This window comes from Polypterus senegalus, chromosome 5, assembly GCF_016835505.1.
Source record: "Polypterus senegalus isolate Bchr_013 chromosome 5, ASM1683550v1, whole genome shotgun sequence".
In the NCBI taxonomy this organism is placed as follows: domain Eukaryota; kingdom Metazoa; phylum Chordata; class Cladistia; order Polypteriformes; family Polypteridae; genus Polypterus; species Polypterus senegalus.
Window position 1 is genome coordinate 162,302,361 of NC_053158.1, and position 26,199 is coordinate 162,328,559.

Below are 26,199 nucleotides of genomic sequence, written 5' to 3' on the forward strand. Positions count from 1 at the left end.
TAACCTTTAGCTTTCAAAATCCTCCAAAGGATAGGGGTATATGGACTTTATGCGCATCCTGTACTCTACACATTATGCTATATAACCTAAAATTTTGTTAACCTTCTGAACACCGCCTGGAAGTTGATATTGGCGTGTCCACTAAGACTTATCCTAAATCCTTCTCATAAGGTAGACTTACGATTTTCATTCCTTCCATTGTGTATTTAAACCTATCATTTTTACTTCCTACGTGTAATACTTTACAGTTAAATTGTATTAAATTTAATCTGTCCAAGCCTGTATGCTGTCCCAGTTCCTCTGTAATGATTCAATGGATTTAAGGTTATCTGCAATCCATCGTGCTTGGTATCATGTGCAAACTTAACTAAATTATTACTTAAAGTCCTGTACAAATCATTTATATATATTAAAAACAGCAGCAGCCCTAGCACTGAATAAACCTTGATGGATACCACACTTGACATCGGCCAATTCTGATAAAAGTTCCTCAAACCATAACCCGTTGCTTCCTTTGTCTGAGCCAATTCTGCACCCATCTAAAATCATTACCCTGAACTCCCACTTCTTTTAGTTTGATGCCCAACCTCTCACAAGGCACCTTATCAAATGCTTTCTGAAAGTCCAGATAAATAACATCATATGCTATAATTTAGTCATACCATTTTGTTGCTTCCTTATAGAATTCCAGCATGATGGTAAAACTTGCCCTCCCTCTTCTGAACTCATGATAACTGTTCAGTAACAATCCTGTTCTTGCTATGTGTTGCTAAATCTTATTCTTAATGGTTACTTTAAAATAATTTACTAGTCTATAGTTGCTTGGTCACTGCCCCGTCACCCTTTTTATATAATTGTATAATATTTGACATTTTCCATTCCTTTGGAATTTCCCCAGTGCATTGTGACTTTCAATAAATATATGTCAAGGGTTTATATATGTACTCGCTAACCTCCTTAAGAACTTGAAGGTAAATATTATCTGGTCCTGGTGATTTGTTTGATTTCAGCCAATCTAAATAGTACTACTCCCTCTACAATTTCCAAATCCTTCAATACCTCCATTGTGGTCCCGTTTACCGCTGGGAAGTTATCCTTTTCCTCACTTATGAAGACCTCAGAAAAATGTGAGTTTAGAGTATGTGCTATTTCACTGTCTGCATTTTTTAATTTCCCTTTAATATTCCTGATGTACTACACTTCCACCTTGACTGTTCTTTTATTACGAAAAATACTGAAAGAATCTCTTTTGGTCATCTTTCGCCTTATCTGCTGTAGTCTTCTCTGACTGCATTTTAGCCTCCCTAATATCCTTCTTAATGGTTGCCCTAATGTACTTATAGACACCATGGGATTCACATTAGAGTTATCAGTCTTAAACATCTTAGACAGCTGTTTTTTTCCTTTTTCAACTTTTTATTAACCCACAATTAGTTTCCTACTAATTCCAAACTTGGGTGTGTACCTTTACAAGTAAAACATTTTTAAAGCCATCCCACTGCTCGCTGACTGTCTATGCACTTAAAAACTTATCTTAGACTTAGCTGTATCTGCTCAAAATTTGCCCTACCAAAGTTAAACTTAACATTTTTAGTCTTTACATTCTTACAAAATACTAAGAATTGTATTTCTATGGTCACTTGACCCTAGTGCTTAAATCACCTCTATGCCCTCAATTCTATCCTGATTATTGGAAAATACTACATCTAGACAGGCTTCACCCCATGTTGGATGCTATAACATACTGTGTTATAAGAACTGATTTATATCATTTATATCTAAAAACTCCTGCTTTTGTGTTCCACTATCTGTAAGGTTATCCCAGTAAATATATGGATAGTTAAAGTCCCCTGTGTCTATAATATCCCCCTGTAAACTCACCTTTTTAATATTATCAAAAAGATGTGTGCTGAAATTACTGTCTGCACTGGACGGTCTGTAACACACTCCTAATATAATGCCTCTTCCCGTAATGCTTTCCAGAAAAAGCCACATGTCCTCAATAAGATGGAGCTCTTCATCCTCCTGCACCACCTTAAGGGTGCAAACTATCTCTCTAAAAGACACCTGGGCCAGGTCTGCCAATTCTCTACTCCAACACAGGCCAGGCAACTCCTCCTCAAATTTAGACCCTGAGCTTGAGGTGCTATTTCAGCTGGCACCTCCTGCAGATATAGCCCTCAGAGAAGACTGGCTCCTCCAAGCCATCCTCTATAAAGTCCAACATCCAAAAGACATTTATTGCACTGGCCTCATTATTAAAATCCGAGTTAGATTTACCTTAAATTAATTATTTTCTATTCTATTAAAATTAAATTATTTTACTTAAATTGTAATATTAAAAAAAATTAAGCCAAAGAAATTAGATTAAAGAACTGCTACAGTTATTTTACATCTTGGCTCCTTAAACTCCTATAGTATTCTCCCCCTCAACTGCCTGCTGTTTGCCCTTCTACGAGATTAAGTTTAACTTTGTCTACTGTATTATCCTAACTTTGTGCCCCTCTTATTCTTTATTTAAAAGCTCTCTACTTGTATCGTTTATATTCCTTTGTACTAATGAACCCTTATGCTGTTGCCTGTTGTTATAGGAATCGTACTGTAAGTAATCATTGTTTCTATGAAACCAGTTATTTACTTACAGATATGCTGGTGTCAGCTACTGCTGCTTACTGCCCTGCCTAGCTGACGCTAGTTTGAATACAAATAACAAGTAACTTTTTCAAATGCTCCCCCAAACTCTCAGCTGCTTTTGCTCCTGTGCGGGCAAAAAAAAAAGCAAAAAACCCTTCTAAGGGGAAAAAATTTTTTAAAAATCCCCGCATGGCTTCCTAGAGGCAACCAAAATGCAAAATTTCTAGGAGTAATATGTATTTTTTAATTAACTCACACCACATTAAACAAAAACTCTCAGCTGCTTTTCCTTTGTTTGCAAAGATGAACATTGACCATGTACTTACCATAACAGTCGACACTATATGACGAGCCTCCTGTGCTAAGAGTTACCAAAAAAACTTAGCTATACACTGTGAAAGACTACAGCCTTACATTCAGATCACAGTCAGCATCATGCAATAGCCTTACCTTAGCAACATGTAAATAAAAGACTCAGTAGGGAAGTCAAAAAGTATTACTCAACAAACGAAGCAAATTTACAAATAACAAAAGGACGTCATGAAATTAATTGTTGCTAACCAGCAGCTTGCAATAAATTCAGAGGGCCGTCACTTAAACCTGTTACATCTGTCCATTAAACTGTTTTCTAGAGCTCTTTTAGTTCTATCAAAACTTTGTTTTCTTGACAGAACTGATTATTTTTCCCTTGTTTAGTTGTTAATTTATGAACATCTGCATTTTTTCCTTTTTCCAATATGTTAAAAATTATTCAACCCGCCATGTTGGACTTCTGTATTGTACTTTTTGTTTAGCTTACAATATGCTGGCATTCATTTTATCTTTCACAGACTGTTCTTGGGTACCCATGCTTTCCTTTTATGGCAAAAACAAATGCTGCAACCAAGATGGATTTTTTTTTTTTACATAAAACGATGCTATAGGAAGAACACAAATGTCTGAGAACTTAAGATCACCTAAAAGTAAGAGAATCATCTGTCAGCTGGTTGTTGCACTTTCACCTTCAAATTAGTGAGTGACCTACCTGCAAAGTGAATTCCTTATGTTTACCCAAAGCTTTAGAAAACTCTCAGCCCATTTGGTATGTTGACCTAAAATGAAATGGTTAACTGATTAGACAATCATCATTTGATCAATTAAAGTATAAAGCTTGACCAGCAACAGTTTACATCTACAGACTTACCTGTCAAGCAGTTGTTTAGGATCGTGTAAAATAAAAAAATTGACACTTCAATCAATTATTGGAGTACTTATATTTTATTAAATGATTTATTCAAATACATTATCTGCTTTTATATGGAGCCACTGATATGGTAAAAAGGATGCAAGGTCTCAAGAAATATCCACAAAGAATGCCAGGATCTCCTCTGATCTGTCTAGAAACGACCTTACCCCAGGCAGCCAGCCCCCAACTACCAGAGACAGCTGCAGCCTACAAAGGCTAAAAATGGGGAGCTGGTTAAAACCTTAAAATCTCTGGTATAATGAGACAAGTTGCACAAATAATATTTATAAATCACAGTTTAATTTTAATGTACGTGAAAAAAGCACAAAGAATAGACATGTACAAAAAAAGGCAAATGAGATTTGCCTAAAAAGGTAATAAAAGGCAAACAAGTTCTAATATGTAATCTAGATCTAAATGTAACCCCAAAAAAGTATAATAATAAACCAGCAAATAAAAAGAAAGCAATACTTACAATATTCTGCAAACTATTGTCAATGACAACCTGAGGAAAGCCATCTCATCCACCAAGTTAGAAAGGTGAAGGGAGGTCCCTCAAGTGTGAGAATCATGGTGGCCCCACATCTTGGAAATTACACCCACAGAACATATATAAACTTAAAGACACGGATCATAAGTAATAAATCATAAACATAACATTACAGAAATTACATCAAAATAATATAAAAAAAAATACAAGAAGAAATCAGAAAAGTACACATTAACCAGGAAATCAACTGTGGCTGAAACATTACTGTAATGGAAGCAAAACAGGAATCAATCATGAATGGGAAGCAAGATATATACACACATACATACATGCATGCACACACTTACACAAAGTCAATTAGGTCAGTTTAAACACACTATTAATCTAACTCACACATTCTGATCCATCATTATCCTGTTGGAAAAATAAAGACTAAAGTTTATAGACTGACTGGTCAAGTTAGTTCTGTAATTACCATTCTAAAGCCACAAATTCATTTCAGAAAATAACATAAAATAAATGAATGTTCTTAAAATAAATTACACACTGCACTTTCTGCTGTAACTGACATAATCACAGCACAAAATGAAAACAGGAGCACAATGAAACTAAATAAATTTATATCAATAAATTGGCCACAGATTTAAAAGAAATGAATAAAAAACAGAAGCTAGAATAGTCCCATGTATGGAGTCTTTGGCCCTAAATCCTACACAACTAGACTGAAGCTGTGCTGTAGACCATACAAAGGAACCCAGCTTCAACACCCCATCCTTGGAAGAATGTGTTGAGGTAAGTTCATTAATAGCTGCTTTGCTTTATAGAACAGAAATGTAAACTGTATATGATCATCCTTTTTCACTCTCTCGCACACACACACACACACATTCAACAAACTTAACATTTAAGTTATAGAGTTAGTAGATATCTGAAAATATATACAGTATATACTTTCCAAAATCAAAAGAATGAGAATTCAGTTTAGATAAGAGATATTTTTATTGCAAGTTTAATTTTTTTTATTGTTGTTATTTTTAAAATTTCTGAACATTTTTCATGAAATGAACTTACTAGTCAAAATAAAAACTAAAAACTGAGGCATCATGCTTCTAATCAGTCTCTAGTCCAAATGATATGGCGGAAGGATCACTTTGTAAAACAAAATACAGTCAACTAATAATATAATATCCAATACATATACTGCTGTGTATTTGGCAAACTGAGAACATGAATAAAGGCTAAGTACTGTTGTGTTTACTCCCTTAAAAGAGGAGCATAAACCATCTGCATAACACAAATTGCTTTAAATTAAACTATGGAATCCACATTTACAGCAGTTTGTTTTGTTTAGCACTAGAAACAACCAATAGTAATCTGACATAAAATGTTTTAAGTTCAACTAATTCATAGAATCAAAAAAATAAAATACCAAAAAAAAGGTAAAAACACTCTATTGAGAGGTAGAGTCCAGTGCACAAGGCTAAAACACAAATAACCGTCCTGCATCAGGTGAAACTGGAAGGACTGAATTCACTTTTAAATCTGAATAAACATCAGGCGCTATGTACATACATACAATAAATAGCATATACAATCTTTAATCTGATACACTTCACAAAAGTACACTTGTACTAATAAATGACCAGGTTAATCTCTAACAATCGCAGCAACAGTCTTTTTGAAAATAAAACTTTTTTTCACTTGTTTTAAAGATGTTTGTTCTGTTATTCGTATACATGGTTTGAACAGTGCAGGCTGTGAAATCCAAACACAAATGACTTAAACTTTATGACAATTAAAAAATGGTTGCTGAAATTTCATTTCATTTCATTATCAGAAAAGAATAATCAACATTAATCCATATACATGGTCAACTTCGATCCACTAAAATAAAAGTTTTTTTATAAAAATATGAAGGACAAGCAAATTCCCTAAGGGTTCACTTTCAATTGCTATTTGGTCCTGCACAAAGCTCTGTTTAGGATGAAAAGCCTCAGAACAGGAGCATGTAAGTTTCTATTTTGAATTTATTTGTCTATGTATTCACCACAAAGAGCTGCACTTTTCTGTATGAAAAGGTTATTGCCATTGGCTTTATTCAAATTTATACTAATCAAAACCCCACTATCCTGGGTGTTAACTTTTCACCCATGTGCTACACCCCTTGTCTAGCTGGTCTGCACTTACTATGAAAGCACAGTCTTTTAGAACATTTTAAAAATAAAATAGACCCAAACCCACATCACACTTTGGTTTCTTACTCAGCCTCAAAGCTCAACTTACTGCATTTTGTTTAGAAGTACATGAAGGATACGGTCATGGTCATCCCTAGTCAGTGTGCAGACCACTGAAACTGCATGCCCTAAAATCTGCACATCTCCAGCATCTCAAGGACTGGCGCAAAGGACCAGAGATTCCTGTCTGCAACCTCCAACCATATTGTTTGAAGTTATTTACTCCACACACCTGTAGCTTCACATCACAAGAGAGCATGACATGTTCAAGATGGCCTTGTGGCAATGCTATTTATGAGAAACAAATTTGTATGACTAGTTTTTGCGTCAGCTACAAATGTGGAATGCACTGCAGGATATCGGATAACTCATATTTGAGACTTCTAAAGACAATGGCTGACCTAAAAGATACTATTTTAATTATGGCACAGACATTTAACAACAGATATTCAGCTAGACTTGATTTCATTCAGTAACCATTTACAGCAAGGCCATGGCTGAAACCAAAGTCTTTTTCAGATGTCGAGGTCTATTAGTCTTTTGACCATGGCAAATCCTTTTTATATAATGTGCACAAAAGAAAACTGAAACACTTCACTGGACTGTTTCTTTATTTCAGATGCACTGCTTACTTCAGTGTCTTCCTTTAATACTTTTCTGAAGCCTGAAATTTGTTTTCTGCTGAACATTTTTTTAAAACAAAATATGATGAGTGCAGTCTAACTTAAAATTAGAATGTTTTTGTCATAGGCAGGTTAATCAGAAAATTCACATACAGATGATCGGCAAAATTCCAAGTCTACAAGCCTAATATGACATGAGTTGAGACAGTGACCTTAATGCTAAAATCCATGTGGAAGGATTTTCTTAAAACACAGGTTAACTTGGTGAACTTAAAAACTGGAGATAAAAACATACATAAGCTTAGTCACCTGATGTACCATACAAAAGGAAAAAGAAGAGGGCAACATGCCACAAATTTTCTTGATACAACAACCAATTGGAAGACTTATAAAAATTCTCTTGACACTATAAGCATGTGTCTAAGAATGCTGATTCTGGATTCAATGTCAAGGAATGCAATAGAAAAAAAATCCATTTATAGAAAGTCTAGAGACTTTTCACTACTACACTAAAATAGTACAAAGCTGATGAATCCTCTGAAGTATGTTTCAGATGAACATAAATACACTTTTATTTTGACTCTGGCAATGGTCAACAACTAAAAATATTCAATGTCCACTGTCACAAGTTGTACGCCACCATATACTTTCAAAGAAAAGATCTGCAAAAGTTATTAATGAATAGGACATATTCTATTAACTGAAAACCGTAAAAATGGAGCAAAACACACACATATAAATACAGTATAGTTTGATAAAGTAAAATGAAAATAAAAGAAAGATATCAACTAAAACTAACAACGCTAAAATAATTTCAGGTGAGCTTTTTGTAGCCTGCCAAATCCAAGAACACTGCCTTTAAACAGAACAATTTAAATAGGCAAAATAAGCACAATATTCACAAAAACTAAGACTGACTTAATTTTAATTTCATGGTAGACCACTTAATTTAAGCAAAAGTATGTAAATATCTGACCTCTAACTACAGCAATTTTGAGTTATATCTTCAGGACTTTTGCAAACCTTTAACAAAGCTGAAGAACATTTGTGAGTGGAAAATACAACTCTATATTATAACCTTTGTCCAAAAGAGGGTAATGGGTGGTGATCGTCAACTGCAGCAACAGCCAACTGTGTATAGTATGTCAACCCATCACAGGGCACACTTACCAGCAGACATAATCTGTACTGCTTGGGGAGGCAGGAGTTGTAGCAGATAACTCATGTGCACATGGGCTAAGCATATCAGTATCACACAGTGTTTGGGAATGGACTTGATCCCAGGACTACAGAGATATTATGCTGTAGATTTTCATTAAACTTCTACAGGAACATTTTTCTTTCACAGAATGTCCACTGGCAGACATTAACTTAAAAATCTTAATTTGGAAACCATTATTTTGTCTTCAGAAGCTATTAGAAGAACAATAATGATAAAATCTGCTTATAATTATCTCATTTAAAATATCAGCAGTTGTCAAATATACACACTTAAGCCTTTAGCCTTGCCTATTACAACTTTGAAGGCCCACAATTGCTTATTAAAAATTGTGAATTTCTCGATTTTTCTGTGTTGTCAGTATATATGCACTTCACCAGTTTTTTAGCATTACAAGATGCATGCCCGGGACAGTAAGAAAAGTTAAACTTCAAAATTTATATTTCTTACAGCATGCTTAATATTATATTAATTTTCACATTATGGTTGATCTCCTTTGTTATAGAAAAGTGTGTTCCTGGTAACAGCAAACTAGCTTCCACATACAAATGACAACCTCTGCACATATAAGAAAACAGTAGGTTTATGTATGCAGTTAATTTATTTTTAAGAATTAATAGGCAGGGTTTACAAAGAAATATTAGGAAATAAATGGAAAAAAGCTCCTCTCTGTTAATTACACTTTTGCCAGGAGTTCTGGGAGAAAATCAAGATCTAAATAAGAATGGGATGCCAATCTATCCTAGCACACATTTGCTCCCACCAGACTAATTTAGAGCTGCCACTCTATCTAACCTGCAGGTGTTTGGGCACGCACACATACGCAAGCACACACACACACACACCTATTTAACAACCTTTCAAATTAATACAGCCACCCTTTGCCATGTCTTTCTGAAATAAATAGAAGGACTTGTACAATTAACCAAATAATGTGTCGCCTAATTAAAATGATAACACCTTTAAGTAGCTCCTTTTCTTCAATTACTAATGTGCCTTTTTATTAAAGTTTACTTTTTAAGAAGGTGTTAAAATATGCTTCAAAATAAACACTACATAAATCAATGGTCCTTGCATATTTTTCTTTCCAGAGGTTCCTAAAAATTATGCTAAGGATGAAAAATTAATGGATGAGAAAATTATAATGAAGAAAGTTGTTTTTTTAACATTATAAATTGTGGGATAAATACCTTTAGATTTTTGGAGTCTATAATTATTTTACATGTGTTCCTGGCATAAAGAATCTATCTATTCACAAGAACACCATAGTAATACATGACAAACTGCAAAGAAAACTATATGTACATACATCCAAATTTACTAGAATCAAAACTGTTAACATTTTTCTTAAATATCTGTTATTATTCTCATATACAAACAGCATAGAAGTGATTAACTATGAAAACATTGCACTTGACAAAATATGTTCCATGACATAGTGCATATTATATGGAACTCTGATATAGCATACATAAATTGACTTCCAATGCAGAATTTAAATTATAATAAAAGAAACCTAACTTTTAAATGTATAAAAAGTAAATGTTTTAAAAATTAATTTTCTTCTTTGGCTGTTAAAAGTAATTTACAAAGCAGTAGAACTTTATACTCCAATACCCTCAAGATATTCAGGACAACCAGCCAACCTGGGTGAACCAGTAAAATGGCTGCTAATCAGAGAGACAAAGAGAGAGAAGGAAGAGCATGCGTTACCCAGAAAGTTAACTGGCATGAATGTCAAAATAGTCACATTTTCTATTATATGCAATCTATATCTGATATTCTTACTGATAATTTACTATATTACCAGTAAATCTAAAAAAAATTATCCTAGGATTCTTTCATGGTGAACTAAGACTTGGTTAAAATAATGAAAATTCAAAACTGTGGAAACATATGATGGCCAATTAAACAAGATTAATATTTCTTTTAATAATTCTTTGCATCAATATTGCTTTTCTCACTACTCAAAGCGCTCAGCAGCTGCAGGTTAAGGGCCTTGCTCAAGGGCCCAACAGAGCATTTTACAGGATTCAAACTGGCAACCTACCGATTGCCAATGCAGATCCCTAGGCTCAGTGCCACTGGCTGCAATTCTAATTTTAGTAATAAAGACTAAGGTAAAAGATCTACTCTAGACATAATTGTGCAGAAAAATAACTGGAACTAAATGTCACAACAGAATAGGACAAAATAGAGAATTATGGCAATTCATCCTTCAACTGATGAGTAAACTTAAGGTCCTTGATTATTTAAAATTTTTGCTGTTCATAGTTTAAGCCTTGCTTGTTCAAAAAGATTGAAGCATACGGCAAGTGTATAGTTTCTAAACAAAACCATTTTTGAGTCTGTATATTTACTAAAGTTGCATGTTCTTCCTCTAAAACACATTATAAACAATGAATTGAATGAGGAAGACATATAATAACACAGTCTTATATACTTTTTTCATCATATTTTAGGAAATATATGGATTATATGGACCATTTCAGGTAAATAAATGATATTATGGATTAAGAAAGAGCCCAAATCTTATGATTCTTTAAAACGAAACAGTACTTGCTGAAACTACTTAATTACTTCATTTTAAATTGTGCCATTAAAAAAAAATTACTGAGCTTTTTTTGGAATGTTTAAGGTTAAATGGTATATGAGTATATTATAATAAACTCATCTGAATGTGCATATTCATTTTTTAAAATCACTGGCTTTCTTGGTATCTTGTAATTAATTAACAAAACTGTACTTGTAGAAGAACAATGAACTTTATCAAATAGCAAATGAAAGATGGATTGTAATGATTTGCAACACTACACATAATATGCTGCACCCCATGGTAAGTTAAAATGTGTTTGATTTCAAATTCCTACTGTACATTGCATTCTTCAATCAGAATATTTTCTGTCAGAAGTACAAATTTAATGGCCTAGCTTTTTGAATATTTGTAGCATGATTAGAAATCTGCAAACTGTCAAATATTTAAAGAAAAGGAAAGTGCTTCAGTAATGATGTCTGAACTCAGCAAAATTACATCATGCATTTCTAAAGTGACTAAAGTTCATTTGAACATCACCTCTCATTATCTGAATTTAATAAACATAATTAAAATGTATACTTCTATTATGTAAATATAATTTTAAAATTAACATTTCAATGCTGTTGATAACACCAGTTATTGAATTATCATAAAAAAATCCCAGTGACCTTAAACGAACAGTTAGAGAACAGATGGATAATAAATCATATTGTATCAGTTGCTTATTTTCTTCTTAAGCAAAAAGACAGATATGTAATATTTGTATATCTTATTGTTTTTTGTTATTTAGGAGCATTACTGTTTGCTAAGCCCCTACCACCCCTGAATAGGTTAAATTATGGCTTTTTATGCTCCTGACTGATATTTTTAAAAAGCTATCAACAGAATCAAGCTTTTGTAGAGGAAAACTCAGTTATTCAATAACGCCCAACATGAGTATTTGCCTAGGTTAGCCTTCAGAGGAAAAATGGTTTTCAAAAAAAAAAAAAAAAGCTTCTATAGTGCTTCTACTGTAGACCCAAATAACAACCAGCATTTAATACAAGTCAATCTTTACATAATAGTTAGAAATACCTTTTGAAAGAAGGCAGATCTGTAGGGGAAAGGGGACCAATGAATGCCTTCACCCATAATAATATTTAAAAAATCACTTAGTATACAAAATTGCAGAACATTAATAGGCCGAATTCCAAATTCAAGTGGCAAACTAAGCTCTCAGACATTTGTTGCCCAAAACCAAGCCTCCTAAAATAATGCTATTCCAGTGTCAAGTTGGTAAAGGCACTTCTGCACTATGCACAGAAAAGGACATATTGTACATCCCCAAGTCTCAAACTCAGAGATACCAATTTTGACCCATGAGATGGATACCTGGAATTGCTATCACTAGGCCACAAAATGGCATTTTCTACAATTTAGTATTACTGTATGCTCTACTATAGTGTCGAAGGACCTATTAAGTACTTAAAAAAAAAAAACCTGTCTCTCTTCAGTCTATAAATGGGAGGCAGCAAAAGAAATGTTGGTCCCAAAGAAAATACTATACTCGAAAGTGAACATGTGAGATTTGTTTAGCTTATCCAAAGAAATGCCAAAACTGAAGATTAAATAGTTAACAGTAGAACATATTGTTTGTGATGCTTGTGCTTGGAAAAAGCTGCAAAATATGCAGTGGCATAACAACAATATGCATGGTTCAACAAGTCAGAGAGAAATGATTAATCAGAAGAACATATAATGTTCCAGTCTGGCACCACTTCCGAGTGTGATTCATCAACCATTCATAGAACACACTTCATAAATATGTTCAGAAAGAAATGAAATGGCACAGCTGCATTGTTTTATGGTCATCCTACATTTTGTTACCTTAATTTTGTTTGTTGTACAGTAAAAAGATAATTTTTAGCAGTTCCAGGGAACATAAAATAAAAATCAATGTTTATAACAGAAATTCTCTTTACAAAAGATGCAAGTTAAGTCTTTTCTTTAAAAAAATCCACTGTGCTGCACAAGATGGGAGGCACTGTAAAGGCATCTAGCTCGAAAAGGTGTCTGTTTCCCCCAGGCAAAAACTGGATGGATGACAAAAAAAGTTCCTCTTAAAGAAAGCCACTTTCGACTCTCAAAACCGTTATGGTATAATGGCAGGAGACCATCTAACCACAGTCAGATTATCTGCACTGGCAGACCGTTTTTTTGCAGATTTCCTCAAGTCCTTATATTTATCATCACATAGCCGAGAAATTGCCTGCAACAGAAAGGGAAAAAAAGAATATAAATGAAAAGTCTTGTTTTCCATATAAAAATATATATTTCATTTTTCTCTACAGTGCATTTCCTGAATCATTATGATGCTGAAGCCTATGTCAGAGCAGCATAAACTTCAAATCTAATTCAATACATGGCACACACCAATACATATTCATGTCATGTAATTTTCTAACCCACTTAATAAAAACCAATGGTTATTTGGAAGGGGGGCTAAAGCCAATCCCAGCTAGTACTGGGTTTAACACTAGAATTACCAGAGCCTATGAAAAAACTCGTAGATCTGGCCCACCTTAAATCCCATCACACCTCTCCTGCAAGCAGCCGGCTATTCCATCCCCCCCACCGACTTAGAACGTACATGAACTTCTCCCAGGCTCATGCCTTGATTGATTATCTGGGAGTGAAGTGGAGTTTTGGAGTGGAGATAATAGATTGTTTCAGTAATCTGTGTAAACACATTGTTAAAACAGAAACTTTTTCATATTTTAGTAATAAATGTTACAAAATGTAGGCATAAACTATAGAATGTGTGAAGCATGAAGTCCAAACATCAAATAAACACTTTCACTAAAGGTTCAAGAACGATACAACAGCTTCCGTGGCTTACCATGTCTCAGAGACCCGAGTTTGATTCCCCATTGGGGAGAAAGTGTTTTTTCTTTTTAACCTCAAACGGACATAAAATTTATAAACTGGTATGCACTGTCAGTTAATGAGATTGTTATATTTTCATGTGGGATACTCCTTTTAAAATATTTTTTAACAAATGAGACTGCAATTAACATGAACAAGTGTCCTACAAACAGACAGAGCACTGCGTAATAGAGAGACAGACAGGCAGAAAAGTCACTAGATATATAAATAAACAGGGATGGCACATGAATTGAAAGAAGAAAAAAGATCAACACTGCACTGAATAAGCTCACGTTTATAGAGAACTAATCTAAGTTAAAGTCTAAACAAACAACATATAAATATTCTGTACATCCAGTATTGTACTTAAACAAACCAAACTCTAAGGCCAATTTCTTGTTTCCTGCAAAGGCTCATCATTAAAAATACACATTTTTGTGGATACACATTTCAAGCATAAATATTACAGTCACTTTTTCAATGTATCTAAACATAACCTATGCTTTTCTGTAACTACATTAATACAACGTAATGCTGATGCACTACTATAAATACATCTCCATTATCTGGATCAAGGCATTCTTTAACTAAGGGAGCTACTCTCCATCACCTGTTCAGAGGAAGCTATTGTTTTACTGGAGAGAACAATAACCTCTGATGTTTAAGTGCCTATTTTCATTCTGACCACATGCCACCTGGCTGCAAAATGCTTTACAGGTCAGTCATCGGAAGACAGCTCAATAATATAATCCTGAACAGCACAGATGCAAATCTCTCAAGTCCCTGAAATGTGTTAATCCTGATCTCAAAACTAAAAGATATGTGATTGGGTAAATACTAATTGCTAATAGCTTTGCTGTACTAGTAATAAATTGTAATATCAAGTAGCTCATTCAAATACAAAGCTGGTAAAATGCCTTTCACTGATTAATGCTCATTTTGCTGTTTTAAAAATAAAATTAAAGCACATTTAAACAGGATTTATTTTTCTATTCATGTGGAAGTAACCTGTAAAATGTCAAAATGAAACCAAGCATTTAGATGTCTTTAGAATTACATTAAAAATAAAACGCTGAAAATTACTTAAATTAGTATTTGTTCCCTTTGTTTAAATAACCTAATCTGGATGAGGTATTCAGTTCAATGAGAGATCATGCTTCTTCTTCTTTAAAGCACATTTAAACAGGATTTATTTTTCTATTCATGTGGAAGTAACCTGTAAAATGTCAAAATGAAACCAAGTATTTAGATGTCTTCAGAATTACATTAACAATAAAATGCTGAAAATTAATTAAATTAGTATTTGTTCCCTTTGTTTAAATAACCTAATCTGGATGAGGTATTCAGTTCAATGAGAGATCATGCTTCTTCTTCTTTCAGCTGTTCATGTTAGGGGTTACCATAGCAGATCATTTTCTTCTATATCTTTCTGTCCTCTGCATCTTGTTCTGTTACATCCATCACCTGCATGTCTTCTCTAACCACATCCATAAACCGACTCTTAGGCCTTTGTATTTTCCTCTTCCATGGCAGCTCTATCCTTAGCATCCTTCTCCCAATATACTCAATATCTCTCCTCTGCACATGTCAAAACCAACGCAATCTTGCCTCTCTTACTTTGTCTCCCAACCGTCCAACTTGAGCTGACCCTCTAATGTACTCATTTCTAATCCTAATTATCCTCGTCACACCCAGTGCAAATCATAGCATCTTTAACTCTGCCACCTCCAGCTCTATCTCCTGCTTTCTGGTCAGTGCCACCGTCTCCAACCTATATAACATAGCTGGTCTCACTACCGTCTTGTAGACCTTCTCTTTTACTCTTGCTGATACCCATCTGTCACAAAGTACTCCTGACACTCTTCTCCACCCATTCCACCCTGCCAGCACTCTTTTTCACCTCTCTTCCACAATCCCCATTACTCTGTACTGTTGATCCCAAGTATTTAAACTCCTCCACCTTCGTCAACTCTACTCCTTGCATCCTCACCATTCCACTGACCTCCCTCTATATAATAATCAGTAATGAGTGAGTTGGATAAACAGTATACAAATGTAATTAAAAACAGAATAACCAAAAAGAAAATAACCAAAATGCAAAATCCCCTATAAAAGGTTGATATTTATGTGAAAAGGTAGCACTAAGCAAAAAAAAAAGAAGGAAAATTTACCTTTTTACATCAGCCAATTGTCATGAAGTGGCTGAGTTCAAAATGCACAGCTGCAAAAACACTTCCAAAGTTTCCCACTAGAGGGGGAAACACCATCAAAATGCCTGGACTAGAATCCCAAAGTACCAAGATAAATCTTGATAATAATAAAAAGTTTATTTTCACAAAAGCCAGTGCGGGCACAAAGCTCCGAATAGCGCAAACAATTGCTTGAAAGGCAAGGGTAAACACAGAAAAGAGTCCTAATACAGTATCCAAAAAAATCAAAGTCAAGACTAAACACAGGTTCAAAAAAATCAGCTACACAGTCCCAATACAAAAATCCATAGACAAAGTCGAGGAACATAGCACAGGTTTGATATCCAAAATATCAAAAGGCAACAGCAAAGACACAGATATTCAGAAGAACTCTCCACTCAAAGCGCATTCAATGAACCGCCAGAAACTATTGGAAGCCATCCCTTAAATAGGGTGGAGGGGCAGATCCTAGTAGTGATTGGCAGGTGGCCATGTCCTTTGTGGGACCACCCACAAAGCACAAGGGACATAACTAAGGCCCTTACCCTTTTACATACAAACAGAAAAATGTGCATAATACTTAAAACAGACCCACAATGTGACTTTGATCCCTTGACCCCCGGGATCTGAATATTCACTGAATAAAATACATATACACTATACAGGTGCTGGTCATAAAATTAGAATATCATGACAAAGTTGATTTATTTCAGTAATTCCATTCAAAAAGTGAAACTTGTATATTAGATTCATTCATTACACACAGACTGATGTATTTCAAATGTTTATTTCTTTTAAATTTGATGATTATAACTGACAACTAATGAAAGTCCCAAATTCAGTATCTCGGAAAATTAGAATATCAATTAGACCAATGCAAAAAAAGGATTTTTAGAAATGTTGGCCAACTGAAAGGTATGAACATGAAAAGTATGAGCATGTACAGCACTCAATATTTAGTTGGGGCTCCTTTGGCCTGGATTACTGCAGCAATGCGGCGTGGCATGGACTCGATCAGTCTGTGGCACTGCTCAGGTGTTATGAGAGCCCATGTTGCTCTGATAGTGGCCTTCAGCTCTTCTGAATTGTTGGGTCTGGTGTATTGCATCTTCCTCTTCACAATACTCCATAGATTTTCTATGGAGTTAAGGTCAGGCGAGTTTGCTGGCCAATCAAGAACAGGGATACCATGGTCCTTAAAGCAGGTACTGGTACCTTTGGCACTTTGTGCAGGTGCCAGGTCCTGTTGGAAAATGAAATCTGAATCTCCATAAAGTTCGTCAGCAGCAGGAAGCATGAAGTGCTCTAAAACTTCCTGGTAGATGGCTGTGTTGACCTTGGACCTCAGCAAACACAATGGACCAACACCAACAGATGACATGGCACCCCAAACCATCACTGACTGTGGAAACTTTACACTGGACCTCAAGCAATGTGGATTCTGTGCCTCTCCTCTCTTCCTCCAGACTCTGGGACCTTGATTTCCAAAGGAAATGCAAAATTTACTTTCATCATAGAACATAACTTTGGACCACTCAGCAGCAGTCCAGTGCTTTTTGTCTTTAGGCGAGACGCTTCTGACACTGTCTCTTGTTCAAGAGTGGCTAGACACAAGGAATGCGACAGCTGAAACCCATGTCTTGCATACGACTGTGCGTGGTGGTTCTTGAAGCACTGACTCCAGCTGCAGTCCACTCTTTGTGAATCTCCCCCACAGTTTTGAATGGGTTTTGTTTCACAATCCTCTCCAAGGTGCGGTTATCCCTATTGTTTGTACACTTTTTTCTACCACATCTTGTCCGTCCCTTCGCCTCTCTATTAATGTGCTTGGACACAGAGCTCTGGGAATAGTCAGCCTTTAGCAAAGACCTTTTGTGTCTTGCCCTCCTTGTGCAAGGTGTCAATGGACGTCTTTTGGACAACTGTCAAGTCAGCAGTCTTTCCCATGATTGTGTAGCCTACAGAACTAGACTGAGAGACCATTTAAAGGCTTTTGCAGGTGTTTTGAGTTAATTAGCTGATTAGAGTGTGGCACCAGATGTCTTCAATATTGAACCTTTTCACAATATTGTAATTTTCCGAGATACTGAATTTGGGACTTTCATTAATTGTTAGTTATAATCATCAAAATTAACAGAAATAAACATTTGAAATACATCAGTCTGTGTGTAATGAATGAATCTAATATACAAGTTTCACTTTTTGAATGGAATTACTGAAATAAATCAACTTTGTCATGATATTCTAATTTTATGACCAGCACCTGTATATCTATTCTATAAAAAAGGAAATGTATTAAATCTAAATACATTATAACATACTGTTGGATTTCATTGTACTATTCCCATTAGAACTTAGTAAGTGCCACTAATTCTAAATGAATAGGCACTTTTCAAAAAATAAAAAAAAAAATCAGATTTTACTTCTGTAAATACATGCATTTTTATTTATCATTATACAATGCATGCAGATGCAAACTTCATACTTTTAACTTGGCATTTTCTTTGCTTCTAAGTTTTTTTCCATAAATTTGAAAGATTGAGCCTACTTTTTCTTTAAATACATCAGCGCACAGAACATTAAATATATGTAATAAATAAAAAAAAAACATACAGACTACACACATCCAATAAAAAGGAGGTTCAACCCAATCAGTTCAACCTTGATTAAACAGATTATTATCGAATTATTATAGTGATGTGTCCAACTGATGCACTCTAATAAAACACAAATTGAAAATAAAACCATGTTTTCATTACTGTCCGTTTTTTTAAGTAGCATAAAATAATGCTGACTAAATAATATCTTTAATTGGCAAAAGACTATAATTTTTTTTTGTTCTGCCAGAGAAGATAGAATCTGTTGAAAGATCTACTCCATAGTTCTTAAGTGGCAGTCAGTCAACTGAGCAAACATTAGTGTTGGAGGTCACCACTTTCTATAATTATCTAAGCTAAGAATGATGAAAGCAGGTGGGTATTTCAGTTATTATGAAGTACATGCAGGAATGTTACACTCGATGCTCAGCACAACACAGGCAAATCAAGAAGGTTTTTTTTTTTCAAGTTCTTTGCTGTTTACTTTAATCTTCCCATCTTGTTTGTGCTTGCTATATTAATAAAATGTATATCAGATATATTACATTATGAATGAATGGATGGATGGATGACCAGGTGATATATGGACACATTCATAATTTACTTATGTTTTCAAAGTCAGGAATAAAAAATACACTTCTGTTGCATCCAGGGCTTCACATACCTATATTTAAGAAAATGCCCCAAAACATCACCAATTTTTATCATACCTATATTTCAAATGCCCCAAAACTTCACCAATTTTTATCTAAGCTTATTATGTCAGCACAGAAATAAAAAATGACATTCATCCATCCCATCATGAAGATAATTTTCTTGAAGGTCCAGTATTTTTTCACAATCTTGGTACTCTGTTTTTTGCCCCAGACAATTCCCTTTTAAGAGAAGCTATATGAATTTATTTTACATATACAAATATAATATTCCCTGAATAGTTTATAATTAAGGTCAATGAAGAACTAGTCCAACCTTGACAAAAGCCTTAAATGTTATCTACCCAGATCTTATTATGCAACTTTTAATGCAATGCAGGAAAACAATACAAGACAAAAGAACTGCTGTTCGACTGACAACTCTCCCAGCCATTTTGGAATGCAGGGCAGGTGCTGCCATCTATCGGCAACAAAAATAATTTTTTGTGAATTCTCTATGTAATAAACTTTATAAGTTATAGCAAAACGAAAATTGCATAATTAGATCTGGACCACCCTGTATTATTTATAATCAGTAAGAGTCAGCAAAGCTCAATGTTTCAAGAAATAAGTCTTTTTGCATTGAGATATGATTAAGACAACAAAACAAAGTTGGAAATAATTTTAGCACAGAGTTAAAAATGCTAGTTCTTGCTACCAGCGCGTGTGGAGTTTTCATGTAAGGAACAGCAAATGCATGGACACAGATGAGTCTCTTAAAAGCTCTATGTGGTAGGAATTCACAAACCATCCAATAATAAACTGTGTGTCTTCAGCTGGTCAAAACAAAATTATGCCATAGCTAAATATTGCATTAGTGTGCATATCTCAAGATTAAAATAATAGCATCAAAACAAATGCCAATTATGTCAGTATTAAATAAAGGATTTCTAAATCAAGAAAAGAAAAATGTTGTGAAATTGCCTTTGTATGACTAATTTGTTTACAAATATTTTACTAAAATATTCATATGGGTTAGCTCAAATGGTTGGGGAAGAAAAGCATATCAGCCCTGTTGGGTACTGTGAGTGCTGCCACGGGGTGCTGTGAAAGTGGAGAAGCAATATAGCACAAGATTTCCACCTAGCCAGGATCGTGGCTTACAGAACACGTGGGAGGAAGAGCAGATGCACTTCCATGTTGGTCAATATAAGAGGACTTGACCAACCTCGCAGGGATGAGCCAGAGTTAGGTGGAGGGTGGACAAAGATTGCTGAGAGGAGCAGAGGAGAAAGAAACAGAGAGAGAAGAATAGTTTGTGTGCTGAGCCTGTTGTTTACTTGTGGCTGTGGTTGTGGGAAACACTTGCTGAAGAGATTTTCTAAAAATAAATAAGTTCTTGGCATTTTTAAATTGTGCCCTGTGTCTTTTGGGTTGGGTTTGTGGAGCAACACTGCCCCCTAGTGTCAATAATTTATAATTAATTCATCAGGTAATGAAAATGACATGAGTAATTTCCTTGCCAAAAAAAATGGATAACTTCATGCCTTCTTTTACTTCTTAAACAGGGCTCTATATTAAGTGGACAAAGCTCTATAACACATGTCTGATGACAATGTTACATGCAGTAGGGCAGAAATTTCAATTGGCTTAGTTGTGTATTCAGCTGACCTAATGTGTTATAAGGAAGAATGCTTAAAGTGAAGAGAATACATCTTTTACCAGACCTGTGAACAATTTGCATATGTGCCCAAGACTGTTGTTGCTAAAGATTAAGTGTCCTGGCTTTTTGCCAAAGAATCCCTCAACAAGGCTATTGATTGTGAGAGAGAGAGAGAGAGAGAGAGAGAGAGATTGTCAAAAATGTAATTAAACAACCTATTTTCATTACACTGAATATGCGGTGTGGAACGTGGCCCGGACACAGACAGATGGACATCGTTTTGTCACCCAACACACACATTTATTATGTACAATTATTTACAGTTTAGTCAAGTGCACAACCCAGTGCCTCCAGCACCAATCCCCCAAAGTCCAGGCCCCACAGTCCAGTGCCTGCCTTCTGGCCACCTCCACTCCTCTCTCTCCAGACTCCCGTCCACTTCCACCCGACTCCAGTCATCGAATGAAGGGAGGCGGCCCCTTTTATACCAGCTCGGATGGGCTCCAGCTGCTTCCTGACACTTCCCTGTGTGGCGGAACTGCCGAGGTCCAGGGCTCTTCAGGCACCGGGGTGCCCCCTGGCGGTGACCACGGGCCCCTACAGGGTTGAGCTTCCAAGCTCTGCACCTGTGGTACCCAGTGCAACCAGGGCGGTCGCCCCCTCGTGGTCTGGAGGAGGCGCAAGTTCTCCTCCGGTCCTCCTGGGCATCCCCGGCTGGGTACCACCCCCAGCCGTCCGCCACAGCGGTTATTAAATTAATAGGAAAAAAGTAAGGTAGAATTGAAACTGTTTAAAAGAGAACACTCCACATTACCATCACATTATTTTTAAATAAGCGATCAATTCTCATGCCGTGAGAAAATCATAAATAAAATTATAGAAATAAATTTTACCATAAAGATGGGTAAATAAACAAAAGAAATACAGAAAAACCACCAGGATCTCACCTCAAGTTTCTGTGCCTTATCTCTACTGAGGGGCTCCAAGGGTAAGCTTAGATTGTTAGCTTCTGCCAAGGATCGAAGATCAAAGTAATACTTTGCATAAACACTAGACGGGACATTAATGTTGAATTGCAACATCTCAAGAAATTGACGTTCAAGTTCATTCCTGTAATAAATGTAAATAAGGCAAATGAAGCAATAAATTCCAGATACATGAAAATCGTATAAATAAGCGTGCAGACGATGCAATTTTATTCTTTAAACAATGTCACTATTGAGATATGGTATATAGAGTATATATCATGTAGAATAATTCTACATATGATACTGAAAGATAATGAAAAAACTATCTTTGTTAACACTGCAAGATTGGTGCATACAGCAGCAGTGTAAACAATCATATTTAGAATTATACAGTATAGTATTATACAGTATATACATAATTTCACTGGAAATTGTAAACAGCAATTAGTTAAATGAAAAAATACTATAAATTTTGGGCTGTGGGACAATAATATTACCCTAAGAGGAAGCTCTTCAAAAGTGCTGGCTACAGGGAAAATTTTGCAAGATAAAGATGGTTATGGCAGCCTTATGTATAGGTTAATAATTTCTTACGATATCTGGCATTGTTATACAATAGAAGAACATGCTTTACATACTGTAAACTTCTTTCACAGGTTCTTTAAATATTATAATCACTTCCACATAGTGAAGTGCATTCCAATCTCTTAACATGCAACTTAAGATTTCAACAGTGACAATTTTAACCTCATCCCAACAATACTTTTCTTTCAGGACAATATGAGTTAATGAGCATGTATTTCTTCAACAATGCATGGGTCTACATTACAGGTCTCTGTTAACGTGTAGGATGATCAAACAGATCTTTGTGTATCAACTTGCAAGTAAATTGAAATAGTCCTTAACCTCAATGTACAAAATCTTAATTATGTTTAGGCATACATTGTTAAAAAAAAGGTTTGAATTAAGAAGTCAAACTTTACATTACCCTTTAAGAATATATTTGAGACAAGATGTATTAAATGATAATCTCCCTTCTCTGAATTGTAAGCTGGTATTATGAACGCTAAAAAGATTGCTCAAACAGTTTCCTACACAAAACAATTTAATACACTTTCATAAGTGAAGATAACTCAAAAATCAAATCAAAACTGAAATACCTTAAAAGACATTAGTGTAAAATAACTAATGGGCATGAGGTTTACCACAGGGCAGCTACTCATGTAAAATGATTATGAAGACTGCAGTTGTGTTTTGTTCTAATGCAACAGGCTGGAGCGGTGGTTTTCTTTATGTTGCACTGATTATATGTAGAAGCAAGTAACGTTCTATACAGTCAAGTCAAACTTAATGAGGCAAAGCAAAATATAACTCCCACCTAAGAGAAAGAGAAAACAGCCTATAACAAATGCTACTCTAAAAAAAGGAATAAGAAACGAGGGGTATTCTTTTCCCCAAAATGGAAGCTTATTCTAATATGTTATTGATTAGATCCTGCCATATTTTTAAAAAGTTTTGAACAAATCCTCTAAGTGAGAATTAGATTTTTTCAATTTCAAGTACTATAGAACATCAGTTACTTATGGGGTGGGATTCTTTCAGTTGAGCAAGATAAGTATATGTGCTAGTAGTGTAGTAAAGGAATTATAGTTTTGTTTGTCCTTCACTTTAAGCTACCTAGGAGTACACCAAACACAGCTGTTAATGGGTTTGGAGTGATTGTGACACCAAGGATGTCTGATAAGCATGCAAAGATTTTTATCCAAAATGTTGTTAATAAGGTGCACACCCAGAACATGTGGCACAGTGAGGCCTGAGCTAGACTGCAACATTTGCAGGTTGAATCTTGCCCTGGAAACACTTTGGATAATTTTAATCAAGATAAATGCGCTTGATAAAAGATTTTAAGTTGAAAGATTGAGTGTGCTGCACATGTGGAGCTCAAGTGTATTCTATGCATGGCTGCCTTCCACTACTTTTCTGAAATATGAAGTGACAGATCCTTTCTCCAGCGAACTCTGGGGAGACTTTAAAATATTTTTATAAATTGAAGGAATTAAATTAAAGAAAAAATCGTTTAGGATGAAAACATGTAAACAGAGGGGGCTGCCAAGATTGAACTTAAAAACCACTGGACTACAGTGTTGTGGCGGTTCAAGAAATGAAATAACTTTACAGTGTAATTTTAAAAAGTTTAAAAATAAAATTCACACTATCAGTATAAGGCTGTGAGGCAAGAAATGAGGACTAGTTGCTGAGAGAATAATATGATTGAAGTCTGATGATCAGTTGTTAGCAGACTAGGGAGGTGAAGAGGAATAAAAGTATAAGAGTATATCCATTTCTTCCACATTCTTCTCAATGGCAACTGTCATTTTTATAGGAACATCAGGTAACATAATGTGATAAAGCATTCATGCAACTGAAAATGAACTTCACACTGAAACTACATCAAAGCCAACAACGGTCAATCCTGAATTAAAAAATGCTATTTATAAGAAGTTGTCATTTTATATGTCACCAGCAAAGAGGTTCCCACTCTTTTTAAGGAATTATTTTCCAGGACATTTCCAGGAGCTTTTTCCGGACATTCATGACAGGATCTGATCATACAGTCATACACTTTAGTCGCAGGCTTAACGCCATTTTAATTTCTCTTTGATTATGCAGGGACTTAGTGTCACCGATATACTAAATTACATAAAGGTAACACCAATTAATGCACTGATGTATAATGGAGTTGTTTGACCTCTTTTTGTTACACACTGTTTTAAACTGCAAAACTCTTTTAAAGAAATAAATGCCTCTTGGATTGTGGAAAACTATCCAAACACTGACATATACTGAGCAATTCCATAATGTTCAGTATAGAGCTGTTGATCACACCATGAAATAGGCTACCACAGTGGCCTAATTTCAGTAAAAGTTACTTGCATATTACATATTATGTCATTGTTTGTATCAAATAAATTTATGTACAATGTTTGTATTAAACAAAACTGCATAAAGCCAACTTATTGCCTATATCATGTGTATGATGCCTATAACACTAATGCAACAATTGGCACGCGACAAAACAAAGTCAGAGTTAACTTTCAACTGGTAGCTTTACTGGGAATACAGCAGCTGTAGAATTTGCATAAGTCAACGACAAAGATTATAATAAAGAACTTATCTTTGTGGGAAAAGAAGCAAAATACATCCATTTTAAATCATGATAGCCTTGCCATCAATTCCTGAGTTGAAAACTTGGTTAAACTAGAAAGAATACTAGGAACAAAGGATAAGAGCCTGAACTCCAGTATATTGGAAAAAAACAATCTATAAGTCACTGTAGTGTAACCTATGAAAAAGGCATCTGGTGTAGGCCTAGGTTTAGAAACAATGCTGGTGTTGCTCCTTGAGGTCTGATAAAACTGCATCCAGACCGATGACCTCTTTCTTTTTTTCAGCAACACTTTTACGATAGGCATTAGATTTTGTGAGCAGTGTAAAGTCCTGTTTTCTCTCGGCCTTCTCTGCCATTGCATCTGCTTCTTCTTGCACTGCCTCAATGCTAGTGATTACTTTCTGTCTCTTTGTTGCCACTTTTGTGATTTCAGAGCGGAGCTCTTCTCTTTGCTTGTCATTTTCAGTTTCCTTTTTCTTCTTTTTTCATCAACAAGGTATTGGACAAATCGCATCCTGGCATTTCAGCAATGCTGCAAGAGGGGCTTTGGCAATACTTCATCAAATGAGCCACCAGTCAAAGAATCTTGGATTAGGCAAAGAGACATCAGAGTCCTTCCTTTCAGATTTGTAACCAGCATGTCCTTATTCACAGAGTACCCTCTTTAAACTGCTGCTTGCCCATGTGACAATGTGAACAGGTCTTTCATTGATTTCCTCAGAATTGCGTACTCTGCTTTGTCACCAGCAAATCTTCCCATGAATGTGTCCAGCTGACAGGAGCTACTTCTATACCCTTGAAATTCCTCCTTATGGTGCTGCACCATTTAAGTGAGGAACATCTTGTACTCACTCAGGATTTGGTCACAGTCCTCTGCTGTATGCCATTTGGGGTTAAGAAGCAGATGTAAGAGCTTCTCAAACATGGAGATGGCACGCCTTTCATCGCCAATCATAGTTACTGGATCTAGGCATGCCATGTGACTTACTGCTGCATAATTCAAAGGGCATTTGTCCAGCAGTTTCTTTTCTGTTGCGGAGAGGAAGACTACACATTCTCTCCGGAATTGTTGACCCGCAGCGGTTTTTCAAGCAGCTTCTCTGAGGCTTTCTCAAG

At 35.3% G+C, this 26,199-nt stretch overlaps 1 protein-coding gene across 2 annotated transcripts in view; it reads right to left on the reverse strand.

Annotated features, from left to right (window-relative positions):
- Window positions 1-10,423: 10,423 nt before the first annotated feature.
- Window positions 10,424-26,199, reverse strand: part of ccny (cyclin Y) — a 169,993-nt gene continuing 154,217 nt past the window's right edge. For both annotated transcript variants that reach the window (XM_039753557.1, XM_039753556.1), the window contains 2 exons: window positions 21,894-22,056; window positions 10,424-13,209 (listed from right to left, as the gene is read on the reverse strand). In XM_039753557.1, the coding sequence (XP_039609491.1) occupies window positions 13,093-13,209; window positions 21,894-22,056 (280 nt within the window). In that variant the 3' untranslated portion in view covers window positions 10,424-13,092. The remainder of the gene's footprint in view (window positions 13,210-21,893; window positions 22,057-26,199) is intronic.